The 22,975-nt window shown below is 38.2% G+C and overlaps 1 protein-coding gene and 1 long non-coding RNA gene across 2 annotated transcripts; both read right to left on the reverse strand.

The window, feature by feature from the left end:
- Positions 1-438: 438 nt before the first annotated feature.
- LOC132270010 (uncharacterized) lies at positions 439-1,769 on the reverse strand. Its single transcript, XM_059771234.1, has 2 exons — positions 1,085-1,769; positions 439-1,001 (listed from the first exon to the last, which is right to left on the reverse strand). Exons 1-2 carry the CDS (start codon positions 1,767-1,769, stop codon positions 439-441), a joined length of 1,248 nt encoding a protein of 415 aa, XP_059627217.1.
- A 17,936-nt stretch (positions 1,770-19,705) lies between these two features.
- Positions 19,706-21,634, reverse strand: LOC132271177 (uncharacterized). Its single transcript, XR_009469659.1, has 2 exons — positions 21,287-21,634; positions 19,706-19,941 (listed from the first exon to the last, which is right to left on the reverse strand). It is a non-coding gene; the product is annotated as an uncharacterized LOC132271177 (long non-coding RNA).
- Between the last annotated feature and the right edge of the window lie 1,341 nt (positions 21,635-22,975).

Genomic DNA, 22,975 nt, shown 5'->3' on the forward strand with positions numbered 1-22,975 from the left:
AAAAATATTTATAAAAAACACCCCAAGAAACAAAAATGTTTCTGAAGAATCTCTTCATCCACGCCCCTGCGGGAAAAAGAAACAACCAGCAAGCTTTTCTCCAAAAGTAAAGTTACGCCTTTCAAGGAAATCAACTAGAAATAAATACTAATTCTAGTATAGGTTGTGTTGCTTTTATAAAATTGGTATAACAAGCAATGATAATTGATCAGACCAACTCAAATGAATTCAAGCACAAAATAAACTAGTTCCAAATGAAGCAATAGAGGACAACTCCACTATCTAGTTCCAACTAAAAGTTAACAAGTTCTGGAAGCTAATGTCTCATATATAAGCAATTTCAGGCAAATTGCACATGATAGCAGGATTACAATTAAAACCATCGGATTTACGGGTAAGCTCTTTGGAATATCTAGATGAAAATATGGTACCAAAATCCTAGACGACGTCGCACATTTTGGAATCTGCAAGGGCAAACTCTGATCTGCATTTGGGCAACGAAAGAAAGCAACGAGCAAAAGGGAGCACCGATAAATTATCATCTCCTGTCACATTGAAGTTTACCATTTTGGTATGCTCCTCAATCCTCTGAAGCTTGTAATTGTAGCAATATACAGAGAATCGACTATTCAGCTTTCTATAACCCATAACAATAACGTTTGAATCAGGATAAAAAGCATAAATCTCAAACCACATGAATGGATTTTGCACGGTAGGCTGCAAAAAATTGTTAGTAGTTCGGACTGTAACATTGTGCTTTAGCGACCAATAGAAGTCATCTTTATTTAGAGAGCCATAGATGTTACCACTGGTGTGCTCCAGTGTAAAAATGAGCAGGTCTTTCCCATTATACAAAGCATACTGCAGGATGTGCCCATTTTGCAGCCCAATACATTCTCTTCTGAATGATCCCAAAACAAGTCGAGCCAGAGGAAGATCAATGGATTGAACCTGATCGGTTTTGCTGACCTGCCTATTTATTAAAATCCTCATAATGTGGCCTGTGAGAGACAGTTTGAACAGTGTTCCCTTTAAGTAGACAGATTGTGTCCCTGTTAGATTGAAGTTTTTTTGGAGATGAAACTTGGATTTAGTCCACTTCCCTGTCTCCCTATCTCCGAAGAAAAGATCTTCAAGTGGGCACGACAACCACGCCGTTTTGGGATGAGGACAACCTTATAGTGATGGGATTCACAAGGATTGAAAGCAAACGCACCAATTGCTTCAGGGGGATCAAAGGCATTCCCCAGAATTTCCACATACTCACTTGTGGTGGGATTGCAAACAATGTATTTGGGAGTTTTGTATAGATTGGAGTGGCGAAAGAGCAACAACCCATTGCAGCAGTCTAGCAATTCTCTGTCGTCATGAGGGCTGGACGGACTTGGTAACGAAGCAAGGAAAGATTGGGCCACGGTCTGCGATTGATCCTCGGCACCAAGAAGTTTTTGCTGAGAAGATGAGCGTCCGTGGCAGTACCAGATGCCTCGTGGGGTCGGATAGCCCAAGAACCCTCCCATGGAGAAGATGAATCCGGAGAAAGGATACCCATCCTTTGGAATCAGTTGGTGATTGCAAAGTTCAATGATCAAACGGCGCCAAGAACTCGAAACACCCTTGTATTTGATGAGAGTTTCAGGAGGAAATCTTCCAAGGATCTGCATCATAATGTCGTCGGTTAACATGTTAATATTACTGCCAACAACACCAGCACCATCATCCAAATCATCATCATCAACAACGTCATCAACGCCTTCGCTATACCCCATGTAGCCGCCATGGCTAATACAATCATTCTTGTCTTTGTTGCTAGTGTTGACACCACGGATCTTCTTACAGATATGCTCTCCCCAGAACCACAATTAAATAAACAATCTTACATTCTCCCACTTGGCACATACGATAACTTCTGTAGTGGTTAAGTAAAATAGTTATTAGTGTGCACCATAAATCAAATTAAGTTATTAAGTTGGTCATCATAAATACTATGGTAAATAAACTACCAATGTGAGTCATGGCGGTTGTGAGATACCCCTCGGATCCGAGACACGGGTTGATCAGGCCCAGGCCCAAACCCGAGGGAATATCAAATAATTAATATTTTATAATGAACACGGAATACAAAATAAATTAAGAAATGAAATTAAAGCTGGAAGGAACTAAAAATAGAATCCGCAAAATATTATAATTATTAAAATCCATCAAACCCAAACTCCAAAACTCCATCAGTTTACAACTTGAGAATCCATCTCTAGTGGACCCCTATTAAACATCCAAACGGAAGATAGAACAACTGTAATAAACGTCCAGAAATAAAACTATAGAGAGAGCCCTACATCGTCGGAAGAGTGAATAGAGACCTCTGCTCAGCACGAACACGTCTAAGCCTGGAACTGTCGTGTACCTGAAAAATAGAAGTGGGTCAGGCCCACGCGCAAAATCTATACTAGTACAATCCAAACAGAGGCCCGATACGCATGTACATCCTAAACAATTCAACAATAGCTAATAGTCCGTAAATATATATATATAGTCACACTAAAGGACTCTCACTGGACTACAGGCCGGTCTCAACCTGAATAGAGGTAACATGCTAAAACGCACACGAAGTGGGCATATGTACCTATACCTAAACAGGGTACACCTCCAACCATCGTAGCCAGCTACACATCCCGATGCATATACGCTCCCTAGCCATCGGTCCTGAGGCTCAAGCTCATACCGAGGCACCATAACAGTACATATATAAAATCCATCCAAAATCCTTGGTATTGCCGCTCAACAAGTAGTTGCCATGACAATACAAATCCACGGGACTTAACTTTTAGTTAATCCCATCCTTATTCCAAGTAGGTGGGTAATGGTATTATTTTAAAAACCAAACCCATCCTTAGTTTGCCACCGTCCCATACCGGTGCCTACTTTCCAATCCTCCAGTAGTTAATAATACCAATAAATCAAGTATATATCAACTAAATTCCAACATCCAACATTCAATGTTAGCAGTGATAAAATAAGCATTGATAAATAGGGTCACAACAACAACATATACATACCCAATTTAAGTTGTTCCCTTTGGTCTGATATAAAGACAGAATTAATTAAAACTTCCATTTAACACCTTACAAATGACATACAGATATGTAGGGTATATATCACAAAATCCTAACCTCCACAGTTGATACTAACTGTGATAATGTAAGCATCAAAACAATATTCACAGTATGTATGTAGACATGCTCAAATTATAGTGTTCCACAAAACCAATCTAGTGTTAAACTCAAATCCTCCTAGTATTTAAGTTCCAACAGTTGCTATTACAGAAGTTAAGATAGCTATCATCTAGACCCATCCTTCTAATAATTTATACTAACAGTGGTAAGGAAAAAGGTGAACCACAGAATCACAATGCATCCACAAACATGCTTAGTCTAGGTTGAACAAGCATACAACACTACTGTAACTACCAGTTTCATAGCGAAACAGATATCATTTTAGTTTGGTTTAATCTTCATTAATCCTGAAATCATTTAAGAGTGCAAAGAGTATAAAGCCTAAGGAAAAGAGTAAGGATAGAATCTTGCCTCAGAAACTTTTGTTCAAAGTTTCAATGTCGTCTTCTTAAAAAATCCTGGCGAGTTCCAAAACCCGGTTACTGTTCACGGGTACGAAACACTATTCCCGAACTCAAAATCTGATCTCCACCGTTCAGATTGTGTGACACTGAGTCATGAACCTATCTTCCAAATTTCAGCTCGATCGGACCACGGACGAAGCGGGATCGGAGCTTTGATTAAACCTTGGCAGAATGTGAAAAACTGCGTTTTTCCTTCTCCACTTCCACAAAACGTGTGCTTTGTTTAAAAAAAACCCTACACAGACGTTTACTTATAGAGTTTTCCTAAACCCTAGGTTCATTTAAGTCCAACTCACAATCCTAACCGGCCCATCCAATTAACGTAGAAACCTACGACGGCTATAATATAAAATCCTAATTTATACTGTAATTAAAACCCTAGTTAGATGTATTTACCTAATTACCCTATTCACCATTAAATACTTAACAAATAATCTAATTGAACAAAATAATAATTAGTAAACCCAATTAAACCAAATAAGATATACATAAAATAAGACACACATAGAATAATTAAACCAATTACACTTAAACCATTAATATCAATTAAATAATTAAAACACTAACAAGTAATTCCAATCAAATAACTAAACCAATTACACTTAAACCATTAATGCCACTTAAATAATTAAAACACTAACAAGTAATTCCAATCAAATAACTAAAAATAAATATCATTTAAATAAATTAAATCACCACAAAAGAAATAAATTAAATCACCACAAAAGAAAATAATTAAGCACCTAATAAAAAAATAATGACACATAATCAAATAAAATGCACTTAAATAATAAATTAAATACCATTAAATACCAGGAATATCCTTTTTAAAATTAGGGGTATTACATTCTCCCCTAACAAAAGGAATTCCGTCCTCGGAATTCACTCTTATCTTCTTCCAATATTTCAGGAAACCGTGAGCGAATGACATCCTCTCGTTCCCAAGTGGACTCAGACTCATTGTGATGACTCCACTGAACACGAACCAAAGGAATAACCTTATTACGAAGAATCTGATCTCGTCGGTCGACAATACGACACGGTGGCTCTAAATAAGTTACATCCGGCTGCAACGCAATCTCCCCAACATCGATATGCTGATACCGATCCTCATCTCGAAGAAATTTCTGCAACATGGAAACATGAAACACGTTGTGGACGCGATCCAAAGTATCCGGAAGTGCCAACCGATAAGCAACAGCTCCAATGCGATCCGTAATCATGAATGGACCAACAAATCGCGGTGACAACTTCCCTTTCTTCCCAAAGCGCATAACACCCTTCATAGGAGACACTTTGAGTAGAACCTGATCCCCAACCTGAAACTCCAAAGCCCGAGTACGACGATCAGCATAGCTCTTCTGCCTACTTTGGGCAGTACGCATGCGATCTCGAATAAGAGTAATCTTTTCAGAGGTATCCTTGATGAACTCAGGACCTAAGAATCGATTCTCTCCAACCTCCATCCAACAAACAGGTGACCGACACGGTCGACTGTACAATGCCTCAAATGGTGCCATACCAATAGTCTTCTGGAAACTATTGTTATAAGCAAACTCCACAAGTGGCAAATATTCCTCCCAGTGGCCCTTGAAATCCAGAACACACGACCGAAGCATATCTTCCATAATCTGATTCACCCTCTCAGTCTGTCCGTCAGTCTGAGGATGATAAGCAGTACTAAGGTATAACTCCGTACCTAAAGCCTGCTGAAAACTCTTCCAAAATCCAGATACAAAGCTCGAATCCCTGTCCGATATAATAGACAATGGAATGCTATGTAGCTTCACAATCTCTGAAATGTAAAGCCTCGCCAACTGCTCCGAAGTGTAGTCAGTGCAAATAGGCAAGAAATGAGATGACTTGGTCAACCTATCCACAATGACCCATATGGAATTATGCCCCTTGAAAGAATTTAGCAACCCTTCCACAAAATCCATAGATATGCTCTCCCATTTCCACTCCGAAATTGGTAGTGGCTGTAGAGCTCCTGGCGGCCTCTGATGATCAATCTTAACCATCTGACAAGTACTACATTGAGAAATAAAAAGAGCAATGTCCCTCTTCATACCTGCCCACCAAAACTGTCGCCTCATATCTTGATACATCTTATCGCCTCCTGGATGAACAGAGAACTCAGAGTGATGAGTCTCAGTCATCATATCCTTCCTCAAATTATCAGCAGAAGGTACCACTAACCGTCCCTTGTACCTTAAACTTCCATCATCCCGAACATAGTAGAATGGAACCTCTCCGGAAGCTATCTCTGCGACCTTGTCGACACACTGCTGATCGGTGAGTTGTGCTTGTAAAACCTTGCGAATGATGGAAGGTGTAACCACCATGCAAGCCATAAAAGCATCCGATAACTCATCCACACTCTTTAAAGCATTCCACTCAGTAGTGAATAGAGCAGAAAGACTACCAACAGGTCGGCGACTGAGTGCATCTGCCACTACATTCGGTTTCCCTGGATGGTACTGTATAGAAAAATGATAGTCTTTTACAAACTCCAACCACCTGCGCTGTCTCATATTTAGCTCCCGCTGAGTGAACAAGTACTGCAGACTCTTGTGATTACTGAATAATCTAAAGGACTCACCCAACAGATAATGCCTCCAAATACGCAAGGCAAAGACCACTGCTGCCAACTCCAAATCATGTGTTGGATAAGTAAGCTCATGAGGCTTAAGTTTCCGAGATCCATAAGAAATCGGTTGCTCCTCCTGCATCAATACACATCCAAGACTCTGCAACGAAGCATCCGTGTAAACAAGATACTCTATCCCGCTCTGCGGAGTAGCCAGAACCGGTGCAGAAGTCAGCCTCCTTTTCAGCTCATCAAAAGCTCACTGACAGTGTTCATCCCACACGAACTGTACACCCTTCTTGGTCAGATGAGTGAGTGGTCCTACTATCTTAGAGAACCCCTGGATGAATCTCCTGTAATATCCTGCCAGACCGAGAAAACTTCGAATCTCAGTAGGTGATGTAGGCTGTCCCCACTCAACCACCGCTGAAACCTTGGCCGGATCCACTGCTATCCCCTTTTCTGACACCACGTGACCCAGAAATTTCACCTCTCGAACTTGGCATATAACTGGTGCTCACGAAGCGTCTGCAAGATTATGCAAAGATGTCTAGCATGATCGTCCTCCGACAGAGAATAGATCAATATGTCATCAATAAAGACAATAACAAACTGATCCAAATAAGCCCGGAAGACTCTATTCATTAAGTCCATGAATACTGCAGGTGCATTAGTCACCCCAAACGGCATAACTCGAAACTCATAAGAACCATATCGTGTGAGAAATGCTGTCTTAGGAACATCCTGCTCCCTGACCCTCAGCTGATGATACCCAGAATGCAGATCAATCTTGGAGAAATATGTGGCTCCCCTTAACTGATCAAACAAGTCATCAATCCTGGGCAAAGGATACTTGTTACGAATCGTAACCTTGTTCAACTCCCTGTAATCTATACACAGACGAAGCGAACCATCCTTCTTCTTTACAAACAGAACCGGTGTCCCCAAGGTGACGTACTCCTACGAATAAAACCCCGACTGAGTAACTGCTGAATCTGATCCCTCAGCTCTCTCATCTCTACCGGTGCCATCCTATAGGGTGCCCTAGCAATAGGCGCAGTGCCTGGAGCTAAGTCTATCACAAAATCGATCTCGCGATTAGGTGGCAACCCTGGAATCTCCTGAAATACATCGGGGAAATCCTGTACAATCAGTATGTTATCCAATGACACAGTAATCCCCTCCTCATTTTTCTCCTCCACATGAAACAAATAGGTGCTACCGCCCCCTTTAGAACGTGGCGTAGCTACTACATACATATCCCGACCAGGTATGGTAAAAATAATAGATCTATCAAAACAAACAACTTGGGCATGGTAGTGAGACAACCAATCCATCCCAAGTATCACATCATAAGTGTGCATGTCCAGGACCAATAGATTGGCTAGAAATCTAAGTCTGCCAATATCTAGTGTCACAGGCCCATCACTCTCATGTATAATAGCTGTATCACCTAATGGTGTAGAAATACCCTGAGGTCTAGTGCATACCCTCGTCCTCATCCCAGACAAAGTAACAAAAGTCCTAGCTACAAATGAGTGTGTAGCACCCATATCAAATAAAACACGTCCATGCAAACCATGAATAAGAAACTTACCCTCAATAGTCTGAGGTGCCTGAACATCCTATGGCATGGGGTTATACACCCTGCCATAGTGCAACTGCTGTGGTGTCTGTCCCTGAGTCTGCAGCGGTGCCGGTAAAGCCAGATGTGTCTGTCCCTGAATCCGTGGAACCTGTGGAGCTGGTAGAGGCATTGGCGCCCTCTGTCCCTGCTGCACATACTGTCTCTGTCCCTGTCCTTGTCCTACTTTAGGACACTGCCTGGTGGTATGACCATACTCTCCACAAGTGTAACAACTACCCTGGAAAATACCAAATGGCCTCCTCTGTCGGTTAGCCTGTGGCTGACCCTGTCCTGCCTGTGGTCCCCCATTCTGTTGCCTCTGAATAGGTGCCCCATTCCGGTGAGCATCTGAACCACCTTTGTGCTTCTTCCAAGGCTGTTGTCCTTGGAACTTGCCTTTGTCATTCTGCCGGTGACCATTGCCATTCCCCTTTTCAGCTGACTGATTAGTAGAGTCTTTATCTCCCCGCTTCTCACCACGAGCCTGTCTGATGTCCACAGTCAACTGATACTGTTGTAGAGTGGCGTCTACCACCTGAGCATAGGTAGTATAGGCTGGACTACCTGTAATAGCTCTCTTGATAGACCACATCAGTCCTTTGACAAAACTGTTGCGCTTCTTCTCCTCTGTATCCACCTCCTCCGGTGCAAAGAGAGACAAGCGTGTGAGCTGTTGCTTATACTCCGCCACTGTCATGTTTCCCTGCTGCAGACTTAGAAACTCGGTCTTCATAGCTGCCCTGACTGCATAGGGAAAATATTTCTCATCAAAGCGAGCACTGAACTCATCATAAGACGATGTCATCCTCTCCTCTGAGGTGGTAACTGACTCCCACCACTGTAGTGTATCCCCAACTAGCTTGAAAGTAGCAAGCATCTGCTTCTCAATCTCCGTGCACTGAACCAAACGAAGATGACGCTCAATGTCCTGTTTCCACTGGTGAGCTGCTCTCGCATCGGTTGAGCCGAGAACACAGGTGGACTCCCCTTTGTGAAAGAGCTCCTAACCTTTCCCCAAGAATCCGTCTGAACCACTGGTGTTGGTACAGGTGCCGGCTGTACCTGAGGCTGATTCCAAAGTGCAGCTGTTACCCCAGCCTCTATAGCCCGAGCAACGAGGTCATTGAAGTGAGGAGGAATCTCTGGATCTCTGACCTGGTCCAGAGTCTATTGAACATTCTCCTGTTCCTCCTGAAACTGATCCATGTCATCTTGAAACCCAAGCCTTTGCTGTTCTTCCTCCATTTGCTGACGCCGTAGGAGATATTGTTGCCTACATGCCGTTCTCCTTTCCTACCTAGTTCCTTGCATGTTCTGTCCATTTCTAGCGTTAACCATCTGTTAACACGAAAAGACATACATCAGTACCCTTTCTATACGAACCATAAGGAATACAATGAATCCTAACTTAAGCTCTATTCAAGAGAAAACGCTACGCGGAAGACTTAATACGAAAACATCCTAGAGACACTTGAACCTGGAGTGCTCTGATACCAACTGAGATACCCCTCGGATCCGAGACACGGGTTGATCAGGCCCAGGCCCAAACCCGAGGGAATATCAAACAATTAATATTTTATAATGAACACGGAATACAAAATAAATTAAGAAATGAAATTAAAGCTGGAAGGAACTAAAAATAGAATCCGCAAAATATTATAATTATTAAAATCCATCAAACCCAAACTCCAAAACTCCATCAGTTTACAACTTGGAAATCCATCTCTAGTGGACCCCTATTAAACATCCAAACGGAAGATAGAATAACTGTAATAAATGTCCAGAAATAAAACTATAGAGAGAGCCCTCCATCGTCGGAAGAGTGAATAGAGACCTCTGTTCAGCACGAACACGTCTAAGCCTGGAACTGTCGTGTACCTGAAAAATAGAAGTGGGCCAGGCCCACGCGCAAGTTCTATACTAGTACAATCCAAACAGAGGCCCGATACACATGTACATCCTAAACAATTCAACAATAGCTAATAGTCCGTAAATATATATATATAGTCACACTAAAGGACTCTCACTGGACTACAGGCCGGTCTCAACCTGAATAGAGGTAACATGCTAAAACGCACACGAAGTGGGCATATGTACCTATACCTAAATAGGGTACACCTCCAACCATCGTAGCCAGCTACACATCCCGATGCATATACGCTCCCTAGCCATCGGTCCTGAGGTTCAAGCTCATACCGAGGCACCATAACAGCACATATATAAAATCCATCCAAAATCCCTGGTATTGCCGCTCAACAAGTAGTTGCCATGACAATACAAATCCACGGGACTTAACTTTTAGTTAATCCTATCCTTATTCCAAGTAGGTGGGTAATGGTATTGTTTTAAAAACCAAACACATCCTTAGTATGCCACCGTCCCATACCGGTGCCTACTTTCCAATCCTCCAGTAGTCAATAATACCAATAAATCAAGTATATATTAACTAAATTCCAACATCCAACATTAAATGTTAGCAGTGATAAAATAAGCATTGATAAACAGGGTCACAACAACAACATAAACATGCCCAATTTAAGTTGTTCCTTTTAGTCTGATATAAAGACAGAATTAATTAAAACTTTCATTTAACACCTTACAAATGGCATACAGATATGTAGGGTATGTATCACAAAATCCTAACCTCCACAGTTGATACTAACTGTGATAATGTAAGCATCAAAACAATATTCACAGTATGTATGTAGACATGCTCAAATTATAGTGTTCCACAAAACCGATCTAGTGTTAAACTCAAATCCTCCTAGTATTTAAGTTCCAACAGTTGCTATTACAGAAGTTAAGATAGCTATCATCTAGACCCATCCTTCCAATAATTTATACTAGCAGTGGTAAGGAAAAACGTGAACCACAGAACCACAATGCATCTACAAACATGCTCAGTCTAGGTTGAACAAGCATACAACACTACTGTAATTACCAGTTTCATAGCAAAACAAATATCATTTCAGTTTGGTTTAATCTTCATTAATTCTGAAATCATTTAAGAGTGCAAAGAGTATGAAGCCTGAGGGAAAGAGTAAGGATAGAATCTTGCCTCAGAAACTTTTGTTCAAATTTTCAACGTCGTCTTCTTAAAAAATCCCGGTGAGTTCCAAAACCCGGTTACTGTTTACGGGTACGAAACATTATTCCCGAACTCAAAATCTGATCTCCACCGTTCAGATTGTGTGACACTGAGTCATGAACCTATCATCCAAATTTTAGCTCTATCGGACCACAGACGAAGCGGGATCGGAGCTTTGATCAAACCTTTGCAGAATGTGAAATACTGCGTTTTTCCTTCTCCACTTCCACAAAACGTGTGCTTTGTTTAAAAAAAACCCTACACAGACGTCTACCTTATACTTATAGAGTTTTCCTAAACCCTAGGTTCATTTAAGTCCAACTCACAATCCTAGCCGGCCCATCCAATTAACGTAGAAATCTACGACGGCTATAATATAAAATCCTAATTTATACTGTAATTAAAACCCTAGTTAGATGTATTTACCTAATTACCCTATTCACCATTAAATACTTAACAAATAATCTAATTGAACAAAATAATAATTAGTAAACCCAATTAAACCAAATAAGACACACATAAAATAAGACACACATAGAATAATTAAACCAATTACACTTAAACCATTAATACCAATTAAATAATTAAAACACTAACAAATAATTCCAATCAAATAACTAAACCAATTACACTTAAACCATTAATGCCACTTAAATAATTAAAATACTAACAAGTAATTCCAATCAAATAACTAAAAATAAATATCATTTAAATAAATTAAATCACCACAAAAGAAATAAATTAAATCACCACAAAAGAAAACAATTAAGCACCTAATAAAAAAATAATGACACAAAATCAAATAAAATGCACTTAAATAATAAATTAAATACCATTAAATACCAGGAATATCCTTTTTTAAAATTAGGGGTATTACAAGTTGTATGTCCCTAAATGACATAGTCCCTTCCATGTACCACAACACTAGTAACCTATTCAACATAGTCTATAAATGAGAAGTATCAATAATGATCTAGAAATAATGTCTTTTTCAAGACTATTCCTATTATCACTTATTAAAGCAATACGTACATGTACATTAACTAATAGGAAATATCAGAAACATATTTAATGAGCGTAAAATGTCAAATATATATAAGCACTGTTAAACAATCCACTATTAAAAAATAATCATCATTGACTACATTGAAGACCCATTCTTTTAACATGTTACATAAATGTCTTGTGTGGTAATCTATTCGTTAATGGATTGTAATCATAAGTTGTGTGCTTATATATTCAATAGACATTCGCTATTTTTAAATATTTTCATTAATGATAAAGTATTTCAATTTTAGAATACTTATCATTTTTCATACAAGAAGATCAACAATTACAGCATAAATTTTCAGCAATCTGAAAATGGTACTCATAACTTCAAATCCTGAAATAAATTCTGCAATAATAAATTGTAGCCTCAAAGCATGCTACAAATTAAAAATTTATAATAGACAAAGTAATAAAAAATTACTTTGTACTTTTTCATAATATTGTTCTTCCAGCCAAATGAAACAAATAACCAATAAAAAAAATGTATTCCTAAGTGTGAATATATAATCTTTTATCCCATACCAACTTGTATATACATCAAACTTCACAATATATGTATAAGGAATATTTTTCGTTTCTTTACCCTCTAACTCATTCTTTGGAATTGCATTAGGCTGAATTTATCATCTTTTATGTATGGAACAATACTGGTTTAATAATGTTCCATACCAAATCTTTCTAGAACTCTTTCAATATATGTTTTCTGAGACAATCTTAAAAATTCACGCGATCTATTCCTATCACGTAAGATGCCTCATCCATATCTTTCATTTCAAAGTTCTTTGAAATAACTTTTAGTTTCATATAATGAACTAAGATCACTACTAGCTAACAAAATATCATCAATATATATAGAATTTAAACTTACTCCCACTAACCTCTGGTTTATACACCGATCAACAGTGTTTTCCTTAAAACCAAAAGAAATAATAGTATCATTTAACTTAATATACCATTGTCGGTAAGCTTGTTTAAGTCCATATATTGATATCTTAAGTTTACAGACCATGTATCATTTACTTTATAATGTGAAGCCTTTAGATTGTTCCATATAGACTTCCTCTTTCTAAACTCTCATTCAGAAAATCAATCAAAATCAAATTCTTACAGATATATCACATAATATCCGGAATAACAGATCACTTTTTTTAGATAGTCTTAATGTTATTCCATGTGATTCTTTTACAATATATTCATTGATGACAATCTCATCATGGAGTTGTTGATCATTTAATTATTCTTCGTTGTTATACAGTTCAACAACTGAAGGAACAATTATTTCTTTAGAAATTATGGGTAAAGAAATATATATCATAACTTCTTAAATGATCACATTCTTATTTTTATTACTCCCACTGACTTCACCATTCTTAACAAATCTAACATTACCGATTTCAATAATTATCATACTATGTTTAGGATAGTAAAACTTGTACCATTTAAATTACTTAACATTCACAACATTATGGGTAACAAGGAATTACTTAACACACTTCTAACCAATTCCATAAGAGTACGATTACGCCTTACAGCTACACGCTTCTACTGTGGCATGTATAGCAAAGTGTATTGAGCACAAATGCCATACATTTCAAAGAGTTTAATAACCAGTTAGAGTATTAACCCGTTTTATCATATTTTTCATAATATTTACCACCTTTATATGACCTTATGATTTTCACTTTTCCATCTATTTATTTTTCAACCTCATTTATGTATACTTCAAGAGTACCCACTTCTTGAGATTTTTCAATCAACAAATAGATATATCCATAATGTGAAAAATCAACTATAAAGGCGATAAAATATTTTTCTCCTCCAAAAGATGGAACATTAAAAGGTCTACAAATGTCTGTAAGAATAATTTCAAGAAGCTATATACTTATTGTGACTCGTTTCTTTGTGTGTTTAGTTTGTTTACCCTTAATACAATCTATACACATCAAAATTAGTAAAGTTTAGATTCAGAAGAATCACATCCTTTACTAATTTTCCTAACATTTCACTATATATTGACCTAGTCTTTTATGCCACAAGAAAGATAAATTTTCTATTAATTGGGTTACGCTTAATTCTAACATTATGATACCAGATCAAAAGGTTTTTTAATAAATAAACTATCAAATTTGAAGTTACAGAAATCATCAACAATAATACCATAACTCACAAATTAAAATTTCTTGAATAAACATCATTATCAAATTTCAATGAAAAACCATTAACATAAAGTTTTAAAATAAAATCAAATTAAGGGAAATTGAATAAACATAAAATAATTTAAATAAAATCCACTATCTAACATTAAATATAATGTCACAATGGTTTCAACAAATTTTTTTCCCAATTATCATAAATAAGAATTTCTTATTTGAATTTGTGGTTTGGGCCATAAAAAATTCTTGCATCTATTAGAAACATAAACATTAGTACTTAAGTCAACCTATCATGTATTAAAAAGAATTTCAATAAGTAATTCGAAATATACAAAAGGCAAAAGCTTACCATTCTTTTTCGAATCATTCTTTATATTTCATGTAATCTTTCTAAAAGTGTTCAATACATTAGTGACACTTTTTCATTATCACATTCCTTTCTTTTAGTAGATTAACCTAAATCTTTTAATTTTGGATGCATGCTCACTTAATGCCTTTTCAGGCTTATTCTCAAAAATTTATTTATAACTTCTTGTGTGACACCCCCACATGTTCCACGCATAAGTTGATCAGGCTTATACACGAAAAACGGGGGATATCAAAAACAATTGGCAATATACAAGCATGGAATACAAAATGATGGAAATAAAAGAATTTAGACAGGAAAGAAACATTAAATAATACAACATCCATCCATACTTTATTTAAATACCGTACTTCATTACAACTTGGAAATCCTATGTCAAGGATCCCTAAATATAACCCTGAGAGTTCAACGTCAAAAGTAAATAAAAACTGAAACTGAAGTATTACATAAAACTTCTACCCTGCACTGGATCGTAAGAGTAGATGAGTTCGGATGATGGTCCCACACTGCTAACCTCAGCCTTGAAACGGATACTGACCGTATCCTGAAATAACAACAATGGTGGGTCAACCCCACGAGCAAGTCCTCTCTACTATGACCCAGATCAGAGAATCAAATAAATTAATCATTATGAATCGGATGAGTACTATATCTGTATACATCCTACGGGAACTATCCGATGTATAACATGACCTCAACCAGAATAGACGGTGATCACTTAGACTCACACTAGGTGGTTAAGTGTCGCCTTTCCCTACCCGGGAAATCAGCTATTATACATGGTGCACGGTACTGACAACACAGACTATAACGAACTACACAGTGATAACACCTCGCAAAGTACTGATGAATATACGGAGCATATAATTTAGGCAATACATGCCAACAATATTAAGAAATATACCGAGAATGTCAATTTAGGCAACACATGCCGATAATATTAATAAATATACCGAGTATGTCAATTAGGCAACACATGCCAATAATATTAAACCACATACCCCGACAGCCACACATCTGTCTATCGCAACGAATGCATAAGGTATAAATGAGTCTAAACTTATTAGTCAGCTCACATGGTTCTATATGGCAACACATCCATATAATATAAATGCGACATAATAAACAGTCCATTTATTCCCTGAAATGCACACAGCATGATAATCATGATTTATATACGATTAACAGTATAAACATCCCATAAGATATCATGGATAATTTATCTGACTAAAACCATGGCCTTATTTAATTTAGCAGTAATGTTTGATACCATTTAATACGATAATAACACTATTTATATTTAACAATGTCGTTAAATAAACCACATTAGTATCCGTACTGAGAACGAGCCAATAAATGCTTAGAAAAGATTAATCGGCCATAAGAATAAGTAACGGGTATAAAAATAATAATTTCGTGGCCCGTTAAACCCGTAAATACCAACTCAGTACCTAAAAATCCAAGTTTAAGGTTCTGGAATTTACAAAACAGGCCCTAGGGGTATTCTGGTAATTTCCAGCAGCTGTAGGGACCCCACACGCGCCTTCACGCGCCTCCCAGAGCCTCCCCACGCGCAGCCAAGCTTTCCCACTCTCCCACGCGCCTCCACGCGCGTCTGGCATCAGGCACGCGCCCACACGGGCTCCCACGCGCGTCTGGAGAGTCCCACGCGCTGCCACGCGCGCACTAAGGGTGCCTTGCTGACGCGGCGTCCTCCGGTTGGTTGGCTGCATCAGCTTTCCTACATGCGCGCCACACCGGATCAATCCACCTGCATCTCCTCCATCCAACGTTCCCTGATCCGGGTGTACCGCGATAACATGGACCGCGGTGCACCGGATCAATCGCTGCTATTTAATGGTCCAGATGCGCGCGCATACCCTCCTATGGTGCGCCGCATCACACCGGATCACTCCGGTCGTCTCCCCCATTGCCGGCGACCGGAAAACTCGCCGGAAGGTCGCCGGAAATTGCAGAAAATGCCCGGAAAAATCTAGAAAATTCTAGAAAAATCCCTAAAGTCCTATTTAATTATTTTTAGCCATTTTTAATTTCATAGGACATTAAATAAATATATACCATCCTATATAATTAAAATTCCATTAATTTAATAAAATAAAATTAATAATTTATTAACCTCCAACCCTTGGCTCTATGCATAAAAATAAGCTAAACAATTAATTTATTAATTCAAAGGGGAAAAGTAGATAATAACTTGCCTTTTTGGATTTAAAATAAATCCGCCGGTCTGCGTGTAGTCGGGTAAAATTGCCTACACCGGTCCAAGCTTCTTTCTCTTTCTCTTTTCCTTTCACTCTTATAAAATAGCTCTCTAGAATTTATACCTTGCTTCTAACTCCCTTTATTTTCTTCTAAGGCAAGCTAGTTAATTTATATACAAAATATATAATATAAATATTACAAATATCCTATTTTTTTCATCAACTATCCATCCTCCCAACCATAAGGCTTCAATTCCACCCATAAGCATTGATGCAATCCTATCCTAATCTCTAATTTCATCATGACATTGGTTTAAATACTATTATTATTATTAGTATAACTATTATTATTATTATTACTAATATTATTATTAATAAACTTTTATTATTATTATTATTATTATATTATTATTATTATTATTAAACTAATATAATTATTATTATTGTTATTACAAAATAATATATTATATCATCATAATACTTTATAACACAAATATAATATTCTAATTAACTAATATTGCTTAATTAAACATAATCAACAAATAAAATTAATTATAATAATACATGCACAAATAAATGAATAAATTTACTATTTTAACATACACAATTAATTTACATGCACCATTAAATGAACTTAATATAACAATGAAGCATGCACAATAATAGGTACCGGAATCCACACATAATTGAATTTAAATACACTAAACTCTTTAATTAATTACGGGGTATTACATTCTCCCCCCCTAATAACGGAATTTCGTCCCCGAAATTCACTACATACCTGTATTAAAGAGCTCTGGATACTTGGCACGGATAATATCTTCCCGTTCCCAAGTAGACTCTGTAGCACTATGATGATTCCACTGTACACGTACTAATGGAATAGTCTTTGTGCGCAGTATCTGATTCCTACGATCGAGAATACAGTAAGGTTGTTCCAAATAAGTTGCATCAGGTTGCAACTCAATCTCACCCACATCAATGTGTTGATATCGATCTTCGTCCCGTAGAAATTTTCGCAGCATAGATACATGAAAAACATTATATACCCTATGAAGATTATCTGGTAGAGCCAGACGATAAGCTACTGCCCCAATCCGATCTGTAATCATAAAAGGACCCACAAAACGAGGCGATAACTTACCCTTTGACCCAAACCGCATTACTCCCTTCATAGGAGAAACCTTAAGCAAAACCTGATCACCAACCTTAAACTCCAAAGCACGAGTTCGACGATCAGCATAACTTTTCTGTCTGCTTTGAGCTGTACGCATCCGATCCCTAATGATAGCGATCTTTTCTGACGTGTCCTTAATAAATTCAGGACCCAAAAAGCTGTTCTCACCAACTCCAAGCCAACAGACAGGAGACCTACACGGTCTACCGTACAAAGCCTCAAATGGTGCCATACCAATAGTTTTCTGATAACTATTGTTATACGCAAACTCTGAAAGCGGCAAATATTCCTCCCAATTGCCCTTAAAATCAAGGACACATGCCCGCAACATGTCTTCTAAAATCTGATTAACTCGTTCAGTCTGTCCATCTGTTTGAGGATGATAAGCAGTGCTAAGATATAGTTCTGTACCCAAAGCCTGCTGAAAGCTCCTTCAAAATCCTGATACAAACTTCGGATCTCTATCTGATACGATGGACAATGGTACACCATGAAGTTTCACCATTTCTGCAATATACAGCTTAGCATACTGTTCTGACGTAAAGTTTGACCGAACAGGCAGAAAGTGAGCGGACTTGGTCAATCTATCAACAATGACCCAAATAGAGTTGTGATTATGCTGTGAAGTAGGTAATCCCTCTATAAAGTCCATGGAAATACTTTCCCATTTCCATTCTGGTATGGGAAGTGGCTGTAACGATCCTGGCGGTCTCTGATGATCAATCTTAATCATCTGACAGGTACTACATTTAGAGACAAAGATAGCTATATCTCTTTTCATGCCGGCCCACCAAAACTGGCGTTTCATGTCCTGATACATCTTGTCTCCCCCTGGATGTACAGAGAACTGAGAAGTGTGTGTCTCTCTCATCACAACATTTCTCAAATTATCAGCTGAAGGCACAATTAAACGTCCCTTGTACCTCAATCCTCCATCAGTCCCTATAGAATAAAAAGGAACATCTCCGGAGGCTAACTCCGAAACCCGATCAATACACTGTTGATCTGAGAGTTGCGCTTGAATGACCTGATGAATGATAGAAGGAGTTACTACCGCACATGCCATAAAAGCGTCTGCTAACTCATCAACCGTCTTCAAAGCATCCCACTCTGTTGTAAACAAAGCTGAAAGGCTGACATAGGGTCGGCGACTGAGTGCGTCTGCTACAACATTCGCTTTCCCTGGATGATACTGAATAGAGAAGTGATAGTCTTTCACGAATTCCAACCATCTGCGCTGTCTCATATTCAGTTCCCTCTGTGTGAACAAATACTGTAGACTCTTATGATCGCTAAACAATCGAAAAGTCTCCCCCAAAAGATAATGTCTCCAAATACGCAAGGCAAAAACCACTGCGGCGAGCTCTAGGTCGTGAGTCGGGTAATTAAGCTCATGAGGCTTAAGCTTCCTAGACCCATAAGAAACTGGTCGCTCGTCTTGCATCAACACACAACCCAAACCCTTCAGAGAAGCGTCGGTAAATACTAAATACTCGATTCCACTCTGAGGTGTGGCTAAGACAGGTGCAGAAGTTAACTTACTCTTCAATTCAGCAAAAGCAGCCTGACAAGAATCATCCCATACAAATGGTACATTCTTCTTAGTCAGATGAGTAAGTGGACCCGCAATTTTGGAAAATCCCTGGATGAACCGGTGTGATACCCCTCGGATCCGAGACACGGGTTGATCAGGCCCAGGCCCAAACCCGAGGGAGTATCAAACAATTAATATTTTATAGCGACCACAGAATACAAAATGAATTAAGAAATGAAAGTTTAAAGCTGAAAAGAAACTAAAAGATAATCCTTAAATAATTAAATACTTAAATTTGATAAACCAAATATCCATAATTTGAACAACTCGGGAATCCATCTCTAGTGGACCCCTAATAAAAGTCTCACACTAAATGAAAGTAAAATAAAAGATAAAACCCAAATCCAAGATCTGGAAAGAAACCCTACATCTTCGGTAGAATGGAAGATCGTCTCTGCTCTGCACGAACAAGCTCAAGCCTGGAACTGACGTACACCTGAAAAATAGGAGTGGGTCAGGCCCACGAACAAGTTCTAACCTACTACAATCCAAGCAGAGACTCGATACGCATGTACATACTAAATAGTTCAACAATAACTAATAATCCGTACATAAATATATCCACACTACTGGACTCTCGCTAGGCCATGAAGGGGGTCTCAACCTGGATAGAAGGCATCACACAATACGCACCTGAGTGGGTATGAGTACCTAAACCTAAACAGGGTATACCTCAACCTTCACAGTCAGCTACACATCCAACTGCATATACGCACCCTAACCGTCGACCCTGAGACTCAAGCTCATGACACGGTAACATAAAAATATATCTAAACTCCGTTTCTATCCATCCACCAGAAATCCAGTAAGTCACTCGGCGTAGTCAACCGTACCGACTTATATATATAAGGAGGATTGTAGTTTATAACCCGTGCCCTTACTCCAAAATAGGTAGGACTTAGCAATTTGAGCTAATCCAACCCAGTATGTCACCGTCCCATACCGGTACATACAATCCCATCCGTCCAATAGTTGATAAAGCATCGATAATTATAACAACAATACCAACAATTCCATACTAAACATAATAGAATGCATTAGCAACCATTCTTAAAAATACCAATAATTGATTCACATTGAAAATATAAATATCAATGTCAACTACTCCTTACTATGCATATTGAAATAGATAATCAACATGCTTATTTACATGCACAGTTGACAAAATAATGACCATATAAATGTCAATACCAACAGTCCAAACTAAACATGTTAGAACAGATTAACAAACATGCTTAAGTAAGCCAATTCAGAATCCATAATTTGATCATACAGGGCTTTCTTTACCTATTCCCAGTTTCCATAGAATTAACAGAGCCTAAATAGATATTTTCCCACTCACATCCATAGCATGCAGAATAAATATAAGTAATCTATTATACTTATAGTTTCCTGTCCAACAACTTTCCGCACCAACCGTTAAATTTAATCATCAACTAATTTTCAGTGAAATATAAATTTTTAGCATAGTTTCTATTGTCATGAACATATAATTCGAGTGGACAAGCTCTCACAGAAAATTTCTAATATAATTAAGAAATTAGAAACTCCAAATCTACACAGTCTACAAGACCTTCGTAATTAACTCCATGTAATCCTAATGGTTAACGCTTTGTGTCCAATTTTATATAATCTGGTCTTTGCATATTTATGTTTACCCTAGACCACTCCTAAATCACCCATTACAGTATTCAGTCACCAATAAACACATTAAAACAATCACTAGGAAGCTTAATCACTGGAAAAAATTTGGAAAAACAACCCACAGAATCAAAACTCACGCATAAACAACCGGGAGCCGGCTCCAGAATATTGGAGCCGCCTCCAATGGCCCTGGAGCCGGCTCCTAGACCATTGGAGCCGCCTCCAGTCCAAGGGGAGCCGGCTCCAATCCAATAGGAGCCGGCTCTCCCCCTCCTCTTCTTCGTGTTCTCCTCTCCGGTCGCCGTTTACGCCTCCGACAATTCACAGTAGAGGTTTACAGAGAGGTTCACTTAATCCTAGAAGATTCCAGTCCTTAACTCAGTCCTTATTATGCTACTAATATGGATTAAACCATGAATTACATAAGACAGTTCAAAGTTAAACAGTTTACAAGTTTTAAACCAAATTCAGTTTCAGTTACACTCCAAGCATGAAACAGATAACGTTTGTTTTATTTTTAAACATGTAATTCATCCTGGAACCATTGAGTATGCAAAGAACACGAGTATAAGGGAGAGAGTAAGGTTAGAACTTGCCTTGTGAGATTTTTGTTAAAATCTCTACGTTGTCGTCTACACTCGCCGGCGACTCCTACTGCAACTTCCTCTGTTCCTCGTTTCTAATTCCACAGACGTGTTTTGGTTGTATTATTTTATTCCCTAAGCAGACTTATCTTATATATTTATAGGCAACCAAAACCCTAAGTCCAATTATACCTACAGTCTGAAACGAGGCCCATAAACTCAACCTAGGTTATAAACCTTGTCGGCTCCTTAACCTAAACAGAACTAAAACCCTAACCACACTTTTTTTTACCTAGTCACAAATTAAAACATGTAATTACTAATTTAACAATAAAAATTCCAAGTTAACTACTAATTCAATTAAAGAAACAAATAAAAATTCCAATTAATGTAAAGAATGCAAATAATTAATTAACCCAAAGAAAACAAATAAACTAACTAATTAATTCAAATAACACTGAACAGAAAACAATTAAACAAATTAATGAACCAAAAATAATTAATAAACAGAAAACAATTAAACAAATTACCGAGACTATCCTTTCAAAAATTAGGGGTATTACAACCGGCGATAATACCCCGCCAATCCCAGAAAACTGCGAATGTCTGTCGGTGAGGTAGGCTGTCCCCACTCCATAACGGCCGCAACCTTGGCTGGATCTACTGCTAACCCTTCTTCTGACACTACATGTCCCAGAAATTTGACCTCTTTCTGCCAAAATTCACACTTCTCGAACTTCGCAAACAACTGATGTTCTCGAAGTGTCTGCAATACTGTGCGTAAATGTCTGGCATGGTCCTTCTCCGACTTAGAGTAAACCAGAATATCATCAATGAAAACAATGACAAACTGATCTAAGTATTCTCTGAATACTCTATTCATCAAGTCCATAAAGACAGCTGGAGCGTTCGTCAAACCGAAAGGCATAACACGAAACTCATAAGATCCGTACCTTGTGAGAAATGCTGTCTTTGGAACATCTTGTTCTCTGACTCGTAGCTGATGATAACCAGACCTCAAATCGATCTTTGAGAAGTAAGTAGCTCCCTTCAACTGATCAAACAGGTCATCAATTCTGGGCAACGGGTACTTGTTGCGAATAGTAACCTTGTTTAGTTCTCTGTAATCAATACAAAGACGAAGAGATCCATCCTTCTTCTTTACAAACAGTACTGGTGCTCCCCATGGTGAAGTACTCCTACGAATAAATCCCTGGCTGAGCAGCTGCTGAATTTGATCCT

The sequence above is a fragment of the Cornus florida genome, unplaced genomic scaffold, assembly GCF_030987335.1.
Source record: "Cornus florida cultivar Cherokee Brave unplaced genomic scaffold, ASM3098733v1 CherokeeBrave_3.0.0_Hap2_Chr08, whole genome shotgun sequence".
Classification (NCBI taxonomy): domain Eukaryota; kingdom Viridiplantae; phylum Streptophyta; class Magnoliopsida; order Cornales; family Cornaceae; genus Cornus; species Cornus florida.

What these genes read in the sequence shown, in the direction of transcription:
- LOC132270010 (XM_059771234.1), bottom strand. Translation starts at nt 1,769, where the DNA reads ATGGGGTATAGCGAAGGCGTTGATGACGTTGTTGATGATGATGATTTG. An exon ending in GGGAAGTGGACTAAATCCAA is followed by an intron (nt 1,002 to 1,084) that starts GTTTCATCTCCA and finishes TGTCTCTCACAG; the next exon opens with GCCACATTATGAGGATTTTA.